We start from the raw sequence: 10,404 nt of genomic DNA on the forward strand, positions 1-10,404 counted from the left end.
ATGCAATTCTGCCAAGTACTGGGATTACAGGTGAGGCACCACACCCAGCTGCACTTTAAATTTCTGACACCCTTTACAACTTCAAGGAAACAGGCCCAGGAAGATGTTGAATGGGAGGGGTCGAAGGGGTGGGGGTTTTCCAAGGACAGGGCTAAGGAAGTCACGGCTTTAGCTCAGGTGTTCCAACTCCAAGAAGAGGGTTACCCTTCCTCTCCTTTTTATTAAAACCAGAACCAAGGAGATTGCAAAGTAGCCTCCTGAAAAAAAAAAGGGTATTATTTTTTTTACCCTAGCCAGTTTGAAAAATAACAGATTCCGGCCCTTGTTCTCCAAACTAAAAAAGAGCACATTCCTGGATTAAGTCTGAGAAAAGTAGATTTCTTTTGCCTTCACGATCACCTACAGTAAGAGTCAGATTCTTTGTTAGTTAAATGAAGGCAGGAGATGTAGGAAAATTCTAATATTTTTCTAATGACCCATCATGGAAAAAGTAGTTTCTAGGTCCATTTCTTGGAAGCTCATGTTGGTACTTGTGGGCAAGCCTGGAACCAAGGAGAAAGATAAAGGCGGGACTCGGTTCACCTCTTTGGCTTCTCTCTCTGCTTGAGAGCTTAGCTACACAAGTAATTGTGTTTATCCCCTCATGATTTTGTGGTACTGAACCCAATACATGGATTGTTCTACCTTTGAGCTACTCTCTCAGCCCTTGCCCCACCTTTTTTCTTGGTATTGAGGGTTGAACCCAGGAGCATTCTGCCTCTGGGCTACACCCCTAGCCTTTTATTTTTTGTTAAACAGGGTCTTAAGTGATGAAGCCTCTTATCTCAGCCTCCCAAGTACTGGGATAACAGCTGTGTGCCCCTGCACCCAGTGTCCCTGTTTTATTTTACTTCTCATTTCAGCTGGTCCTCTTTAGATATTTTCCCTTGTCTGTGCCACATTTTCCAATTACCCAGATCTAATCACAGAGAAACTCCAAGTTGTTCAATGCCATTATTTATCAAAATAAATTTATTAAAGTATTCAAAGACCACTTCAGAGTTTAGCTGCCTTCAAGACAGTTTTTGGCACTCGTAACGGACACCGGGGTTTCGCACACGACAGCACTCATCCCATTTCACATGCCACTTAACAATTCAAACAGAACTTTTCACTCTTCGCGATACAGGAGACCACGAGGGCCGATGATCTAGAGCCCTAAGAACTTCAATACCCTTGCACATAGTAAACATTTTCATGTCATTTAGTACTAGAACTAAAACGAAAACCGCTACGTGGTAACGTGGACGGATCGAGGGGAAGATGTACAGCCAGCTAGCTAAGGCCACATAATCCCAGACCTATTGATTTCAAATGCCTGTGGACCAATAGGATTGCACTGCTGTCTCTGGTCTCCAGCTCCTGCTTTTCCGGTGAGACATCCTACGTGACCTTCACCCAGTAAGGGAGGGGCCCTCCTGACACCAGCTTCTGCTGGCTTCCTGATTCACTACCCAACTTTGAATCAATAGTTCTGAGCGATGCTCCCTGACCACCCAGGCTGAATTCAAGGTCAGTTTTTGGCAGGTCCCAGCCTTTCTTCCCCTTAGGAAAAAGAAATGTCCTCCATGTGGGGGCTCCTCTTTGCAACTCATGTAGTATGGGGCTCCGTGGTGATCTGTGGCTTTTTACATAAGCCCTGGTAGAATTCGGATTCCAAGAAACGTGGATAAGAGTTGTTCTCCATTAAACTGTAAACCCTCTTCTGGGCTGTCGTAAAGCAGCCACTGGTAGCATCTTGTATATTTTGGGCGATCAGGGTTTTGGTTTGAAAGTCTATGTTGATCTGAAATGAAACAAACAAACAAACAAAAAAGAAGGTTTAATTAGTATTCAGTATTAAGAAACAAGTGTATATGAAAAATGAATACACTATGTGACTGGCTTTACCAGCTGATCCTGGAGAAACTCTTAAGTTAGGCTAGGCAGGAGGGAGCCTTTTGACTGCGCCCCCCCCATCTTAATTGGCCTTCAGTTCTTTAATTTCACTCTGGTGCTAAGGCTGTCCATATGAAGCTAAAGAGAGAAACTTTCTTACCTCTTTCGGAGCTTCTTTTTCTATGAAGTCGGTATATATTTTCCTTGCTTTTGAGTTCAGCTTTTGGGGCGACTTAGTTTTTTTGAAGTCTTCACAAGCCAACCAGAATTCAATATTTTCTTCACAGAACTCAGATTTTAAAAAGGCCCTGAATGCAGCAAGACCATCTGAAGGGGGAGAAGAACAAGCATGCAGAAATATGAAGAACTGAATGGTCAATAAAAGTATAGCAAAAAAAAAAAAAAAAAAAAAGAACTAAGAGGCCAAATAATCCCTTATGCTTTCCTAGGAACCAGAGGCAGCAAGTTTCTAGATCTCACTCAAGCCTACAGTTCTCAGATTTAGCTCTTTAAAATCCGAGATGCTAGAAGGCTTCATTTGGTACTCTGCTACAAAATATGCTAAACTTTTGCTATTGATGCAAAATATTTATAGGAGAGCTATAATGTTTCTGGGACCTAAGGCTCTTGAAAACATGAATGCAGTGGAAAAGCTGACTCAATTTAAGGTATGAGCGACTTTTACTTTAATTTTTAGGCTGCTCTGTCTTTCCCACCTGGAGAGTATACCACACACATTGCCAGGATTGAATACGGAGGAAAATAAGGAAGAAAAAAAAAAAAAAGGCTTCCTACTACAGTGATTGCAAACACCAATTCTCCCTCAAGCTGCTCATTTGTGGTGTAGACACAAGCTTTCTACACTCGTGATCCCTGCAACGGATGAGATTCAAGAGGTTAACTTACATTTGCTGGCTAGCAGCTCATCAAATGTTTCTGACCACAGCAGTGCTTCCTCAGGAGAAGGCCTGCAAAGAGAAGGTCACCGTCAGCTTACCAAGCCCAAGACAACAAGTTCCCCCCTTTCAAGCTCAGTAGCTTGCTATTCCTGTTGGCAAGTGCAGGGTCGTCAACTTACTTGATGAAAGTTTGCTGTTTGCTTTTCTTGCCGGTTTTGGGCTTCCCAGGAATGGATGAGTTTTGCAAGAAGTAGCTCAAACGGGTCTTCCAGTCTTTTAAACTAAAAAGAAGAAAAAAAAAATTCACTAAGTGGCAATGCTTGAATATGCTACTGCGAGAGGCATTTTTACCAAATAAAGCTGCCCAATAATATTTGAACAAACCAAATAAGACAAAGCAAGAGCTCAAAGTGACAAGCTTACCCCCCCCCCCAACATTTAAAACCAGCGCCTCCTGTACTGAACACGACTCATCCATTCATTTGAGTATCAGCCCTAGTTTTCCAGGGTTACCTAAAATCACTAGGATATTTTGATGAATTTAGCCCAGATAGTTGAAAAGGCAGATGCAATTTCTGGCCAATAAAAGGCAGTTTTTCTGCAAGGTGAATCACCATTCTGAGGCATTTTGCACTCAACGTAAAGGATGGCCAAGGAATCGCCTACCCTCGGCACAGAAGGTTCTGGATCACGCTGTGCACAGAGAGGTGTGCCAGTGATTCCCTGTGCTCATTTGTTAAAAATGTCTCCTTCCTCACCTACAACGCTCCTTCTAAGCAGATACTGCAGAGCGATGCTGTGTTCCACAGTCGTGACTGAGTAAGCTCTGCTCTATCATTAAAAAAAAAAAAAAAAGGATCTAAGATGAATATCCTCAGAGCCAGTCAAATCACATCCATCCAGCAGCTGTGGAAATTCATATCGTCGAGCGCAACGCATGAATGGCTGGGGATGCCCTTCAGCTGCAGGATTCTGAGGTCATTTTAATGCAAAACAAAGACACCCGCAGAGTGTCGGCGCTGTCTACGACCATCCTCATAGCAAGATTTTTTCCCCTCAGTTCCTAAACTCTACCCGAGCACCCTTGCTCACAAAATAATCACAGATCACAGAGATTTATCCTCACTTAACAAATTAACTTTTCCACTTTTTTGTTTTTGGCATAGGCACATGTTACACAGTTTGCTAGACCAAAGCTGAGGCCAAAACTACCTCATTTGCAAACAAAAAACAAAAACAAAACCCGGATTAAGCCCGCCCCCAGGTTCCCAGGTGCTAAACGCAGGGTGGCGAGGGGGAAGAAAGCCGTACTCACAGGGTGCGCTTCATCTTTTCCCGCTTCTCCTCGTTCTTGGGGCCGCTGCCTGCGCTCTTGTCCATGGGTACGCAGTCGTGCTGAACAGCCAGGAACATGGCACTTTGCATTATCGTCCACCCGCCGGGGCCGCAGCTTTTGGCCGCAGGGAGCGAGTCGCGGTATTTAAACTGGCACAGGGGGCGTGGCCTCGTGGCGCCGTTCCCGCCTCCGGAGGGCGCTGATTGGCTCCCCGCGGGAATGGGCGGGGCCGGCGCGGCCTGCCGCAGTCACGCCTCTGCGGAAGGGTCTGGGAGCCCGGGCGCTGCTGACGTCTGCAGACCTGGCTTCGTGCGCACGCAGCCCCAAATCTGGCGGCCGGAGGGACTGGTGTGGAAGCAAAAAGAGTCCTTTGAGGGTGCGCGGTGGCCGGTGACCTTTGCCGAAGCGCGGAGGCCTGGAGGGATCGCAGGGTTGCGCTGCGGCCGAGTTGGCTGCAGGCCCAGCCAGGGAGCTCGCCCTCCCTCGCTCTACTCTTTTGCAGGCTCCTGCTCTGCAGCGCGGCAGGGAAAGGTCCCTTGTCGCTAGCCAGAACGCAGTGGCCTTATTTGAATGAAATAAGGCTTTTTTTCGTCTGGTCCCAAGTGTATGCCCGCTCTGCGCCTCCTTCCATTTTTAGGGTCTTTTCCCAAAAACCCACCCGAGGCACCTGATCTGTAAACTGAGGTCGCAGGGACACCCTTGCTTGAGGCTTTCAGAGACTCCACTAAATTTGGGGGAAGGAAAATGAACCCGAGGAACCCGAAAGGCTGACTGCCCAGGGGCAGGTGGTGCAACCTGCTTTGCAGCTTGTCTGCGCCTTAGGAACGCAGTTGGGAATGAACCTTAGTCAGGGAGGAAACGGAGAAAGTGACTTTGTCACAAGACGGAGCTTTAATGAGGTTGGCATTTTTGATCTGCAGTAGACAACTGGCTGGAGCCATCCGTCAGGTTGAAGGGTTGTTACTCAGGAGTCCGACACAGTCTCTCCTGCCAGCGCAGAAATCGTGAATCTCCGATGGTAACAGAGGAAACGAGGCCTTTGCAGCTGCAGTGCACCAGAGTCATTCTAGCCCAAGAGCGCAAGGAGTCAGGATTTCCTCATGAGTCATCCTTGGTTGGCTTAGGATTTACCAGAACATTCAACTGACAGGGTGTGTGTGAGGGTGGGCGTAGGTGGGGAAATATTAATGTTCTGATGGAATAAGCCTCATTTGAATTCTTCAGAAGCTCTCTTTTGCTCCTGCAGGCTTTAAAATGACTTGCTAGGTAAGGAGAAGTAAAGTTGACTGCAAAATGATTCAGTTTTAGTATGTCCAGAACTATGTAATGGAATATTCCAGTGGCTTTCCTATCAGTTCTCTACTTCATATGACCAACAGCAAAACATTGATCAGGCTGTGAATATTCCTCATTTGCTTTGGACCTGCTAAAAGAAAGTTAGAGCTGGGCATGGTGGTGCACACCTGTAATCCCAGGACTTGGGAGGCTGAGACAGGAGGATCCTGGATTAGAGAACAGCCTCAGCCATTGAATGAGGAAGCCCTGTTTCAAACAAACAAAATGATAATAATAAAAACAGGGTTGGGGGTATCTCAAAGGTAGAATGTTCCTGAGTTCAATCCCCTGCAGCAAGAAGAAAAACAAACAACCGCCCCCCCAAAAAAAAAACCCAAGAAAAGAAAATTGAAGACAGTACTGAAAATTGGAACCAGCCGACATATTCCTGTATTGAACTGCCTGTACCGAAGCTCCGAGTTTCACATGGAGAGAGCGAGGTCTGCAGTTATTACTAAAGAGAAGAGTTATATGCATTATCGTGGGAAGGAAAATCCTTTAGATTACTGCAATAAATACTTGAAAGCATATTTGCAAAACTGTAAGAATATAATTCTTCTTAAGCATATGCTCTTCATCTCTAAAAGAACTTTGCAAAAATATTCCCGTATCCATTTCAACTTTCTGATGATTCAGTACTTATTAAATACGTGTCATCTGCAGACACACTTGCTGTTTCTCACCAATACAAACTAAATATATTTTTCACTTGGAACCTCGGATGTCAGCATGTAGTCATGGACACTGATGCTTACTGGTAGAAGTTCTGACAAAAGACAAGGAGACAGAGAGAGAGAGAGAGAGAAGAGAGGAGAGAGAGAGAGAGAGAAAGGAAGAAAGGGAGAGAGAGAGAGAGAGAGAGAGAGAGAGAGAGAGAGAGAGAGAGAGAGAGAGGAGCAAAAGCTCTGTCAGGAGCTGTAATTAGAGCCAGTGCTTAACCCGTAAATGCTAAGTTACTTGTTGGAACAGTCTCTTCACACCTCCTGAGTCCCAGTTTCTGATTTGAAATAAGAGTAATGTCTTTCTTGTCAGCCTCATAGGGTGGTAATATAAATGGTATGTGAAGAACTATTATAAATTCTAAAGTATTATATAAAGTTTACTGCTAATTTGCACATGTATGAAAAAGGCAGTATCCAAAGTGTAGCTTTCCAAGACAGAATATCCATGAGGATTAATTTAGTTAATTAACTTATAAATATGTATAAATTCTACTAAATAGCTAAATGATGTTGGAGATTCATAGAATGTCAAGTTCATGATAAATAATAAAGAAAAAAATAGGTATACCTTAACATTAAACTCTTCAGAGATTGTCAAGTCAGAGAAGTTTAATCACTTCTATTTTTTAACAAAAATGCACACACATATATCCATGTAAGCAACTGTTTTAAATATAGGCTATTCAGAATGGTTTTGTTTCATATAAGTGTCTTCTTTGTTTCATAAAAGCTTTCAGACTGAAAACTGATGCTAAGGGGCAGAGGATTATTTATTTTTTTCTTAAAAGTATATGGTTGATTGAATTTGAATTAGTTTAATTTTTTTTTCTTTTTTTTTTTTTTCGGGTCTAGGGATGGAACCCAGGGGCATTCTACCTCCAAGCTATACCCCCAGCCCTATTTTTTATTCTTTATTTTGAAACAGGGTCTCACTGAGTTGCAAAGGGCCTCATTAAGTAGCTGAGGCTGGTTGTGAACTGTGATCCTCCTCTCTCAGCCTCCTAAATGCTGGGATTATAAGCGTGCGCCACCACACCTGGCTCCAATATACCTTTTAAAAGTCTTTATTTTGAACCAGGGTCTCACTAAGTTGTGGAGGGCCTCACATCTCGCAGAGCCTGATGATCCTCCTGTCTCAGCCTCCCAAGTACTGGGATGACAAGTCTACATCACCATGCCCACCATGGCCGGCTTCATGGGTAATTTTAAAAGGTAAGGTAATGCTTGCTGTAAACTGAAACCTTTTCCTTAAAAAGTTGCCGTGTTAATTCCTTTTTAAGGACAGGCTGACATATATTTAAAGTGAAAGCTACACTTTTTTTTTTTATGACTTCCCTCTAGATTTTTTTGTTGCAATTGAGTTTTAGGTAAATAGGATTGCTCCACTTTAAGATGACACATACTTTCCATCCTGTGGTGGAGAAGGAAACAGTGTAGTGGGTTGTAGAAGCTGTGCAGAGCCACCGCAGCTGGAGTGGCCGCTAAACTAACCAGACATTTTCCACTTTGAATCTCCCATGCCCTCTACTGGAGGGACTGTCTGAACACGGTGGTGGTGGAGCTTTCAGGGTGGGTGTTGAACTTTTTGTGATCCTTAGAGTTTAAATTACAGAACAAGGCAAACAAAAATCAAATTTCCAGCAATACCAAAGGAATCTTAGTAGGAACAAAGATTTCTCCTGAGGTACCTCTCTCTTCTCCAGTGACAAAATAGTTATATATATTAACTCTTATCTTTTGAAAATTAAGGAACAAAAACATATGCTTAACCACAAGAGCACCATTCTGTGTATTACTCTGTGTTTTGCTTCTTCAGTTATTAAGATATTTTAGTGCTTAAATGTTTTTTTTTTTTTTTTTTTTTTTTTTTTTTTTTTTTTTTTTGGTGGTACTGGGGTTCCTGGAAGCCCTTCTACCTCTGGGCTACACTCCCAGACCTATTTTTTTTATATTTTCATTTTGGAAACAGGGTCTCCTAAGCCAGCACACGCGGCTGGCTTCGAACCTGCGCGATCCTCCTGTCTCTGCCTCCCAAGCGCGGGGATTACAAGCGTGCGCCAGCACGCCCGGCCATTTTAGTGCTTAAATTTGTAAGAGGACCTGGGAGTGGTGGCACACCCTTGTAGTCCCACTATTTGGGAGGCTGAGGCAGGAGGATCAAGGTTGGCAGACAGCTTCAGCTACTTAGTGAGGCCCTCCGCAACTTAGTGAGACCTTGTTTCAAAAAAAAATAGGGCTGGGGGTGTAGCTTAGAGGAAGAATGCCCCTGGGTTCAATCTCCAGATCTGAAAAAAAAATTGCAAGAGCTGTATATCTGTTGCATATCTTGTGAAATCTTAAAATAGGTGGTTATTTTTTTTTTTTTTTAATGGGCATGACATGCCAGGGCTGGCTGCGGTGGCATCTATTGAAGGGTCCAAGAATTGCCCACCAACCCAAATATCGAAGGACTCACAAGAGACGTAAAAATGCAAGCGAGGTTTATTGTCCCGGCTAGCCAGGGGTCTAGACCAAGACACTATGGCCGAGGTTCGACCCCTCCCCACTCCACGCTCCGAATTTTATAACCCTAGGAGGGAGTGGTTACACACGAGGGAGTGGTTACACATGTCAGAGCCCGCCAACCTTAGAATACAACCAATCAGATACAAGGACAAACAAGTACAACCAATAATTTTAAAACATGCATCCACACACGTCAGAGCCTGCTCTGCCTTTCCCACCCACCTTGGCTGGGCCAGGCTTATCTCTGCACTGAAGAATCTGCCTGGAGAGCAGATTAGCCTGGCCTTGTTTGCTGATCTAGCTCAGAGATATGGGGATGGGGTCCCATTTACAAAGACCTTGGCCGGCAAGCTGGAGATTAGAGGCTTTGACCTTGTAGGTCCCCTACCCTCGTCCTTGAATCCTGCAACCTGGGCAGCTGGGCTTATAGATCTCCATTATATTTCCAATCCTACCTTACTTCTATATCTTAACTCTATTTTACTTCTATACCTTACTTCTATATCTTAACTCTATTTTAATACCTTATTTCTAATCCTAATATGGAAGAAGACTTCTCTAGTTAACTTCTAATACTGGGGGGAAAGCGCTTCTTCTAGCCCGCTTTCCAGCACCCCTACATTATGACTGTAATCACAGCTACTGGGGTGGCACAGATAGAAGGATCACAAATTCGAGGCCAGCCTTGATGGCTTAATGAAACACTGTCTTGAAATAAAGAAATAGCCAGGCGTGGTGGTGCACGCCTGTAATTCCAGTACTTGGGAGGCTGAAACAGGAGGATCGTGGGTTGAAGGACAGCATCAGGAAGTAGTGAGAGGCTCATCAACCCGTGATGAGTAATTGAAAAGTGAAAATTTTTAGCATCTTGGTTGTTGATAATATTTGAGAAATGTAGAACCTTTCTTCCTTTCTTTTCCTTTCATAATTTGGCTTTAGTTGGCGTGTGTGTGTGTGTGTGTGTGTGTGTGTGTGTGTGTGTGTGTTACAGGGATTTAACTGACAGAACTTCTGCCTCTGAGCTGCCTTATTTTATTTTTTATTTTTATTTTGAAACAGAGCCTTACTTGGTTGATAGGAGTCTCACTGCTTGCTGAGATTGTTTTCAAATCTGAGATCCTCCTGTTTCAGCCTCCCAAGTACTGGGATTACAGATGTGCACTCATGCCTGCTGAATATTTTTATTTATTATATTTTTTCACTCCCCCCCCCCCGATTAATAAGTTTGCTCATTCAATCTGCTTTTTAATCTTCCCATGAGAGGAGTTTTTATACTTCTCTGCAATGGATAAATCTCATTCTCTGCAGATAGGATTTTTTTTTTTATCTGAAACATCTTTTTAGTGATTCTGAAGTTGTCATCCTTTTTTGCTGATGTGTTTTGAAGGTTATTTTGCTTGTAGCTACTTGAAATTGGATGTGTTTTAATGTACCTCCTAAGACTTAATATTTCTTGCAATGTCAAGCTCAACTTGTTCTAAATGTTTAGATTTCTCTTTACTAAGTCCCTTTCTAAAAGTATGTATTCTAAACCCACTCAGAGACTTCCTACCCTGTGTCAATACCTTCCAATTTTTCTGTGTTTCTCCATTTTCTTTCTTTCTTTATGGTACTGGAAATTGAACCCAGCAGCATTCTACTTCTGAGCTATACCGCGGCCCTGAACTGGGGCTTTTGAAACAGGGTCTCC

General features: G+C 43.6%; 1 protein-coding gene across 1 annotated transcript; it reads right to left on the minus strand.

Annotated features, from left to right (window-relative positions):
- Window positions 1–1,630: 1,630 nt before the first annotated feature.
- On the minus strand, window positions 1,631–4,254 carry RGS2 (regulator of G protein signaling 2; the record flags this gene model as incomplete). Its single annotated transcript, XM_080699540.1, has 5 exons — window positions 4,132–4,254; window positions 2,996–3,097; window positions 2,824–2,885; window positions 2,078–2,244; window positions 1,631–1,825 (listed from the first exon to the last, which is right to left on the minus strand). Exons 1-5 carry the CDS (start codon window positions 4,239–4,241, stop codon window positions 1,631–1,633), a joined length of 636 nt encoding a protein of 211 aa, XP_080555666.1. The 5' UTR covers window positions 4,242–4,254.
- Window positions 4,255–10,404: the final 6,150 nt, after the last annotated feature.

This window comes from Muscardinus avellanarius, assembly GCF_963383645.1.
Source record: "Muscardinus avellanarius genome assembly, chromosome: 7".
Taxonomy (NCBI): domain Eukaryota; kingdom Metazoa; phylum Chordata; class Mammalia; order Rodentia; family Gliridae; genus Muscardinus; species Muscardinus avellanarius.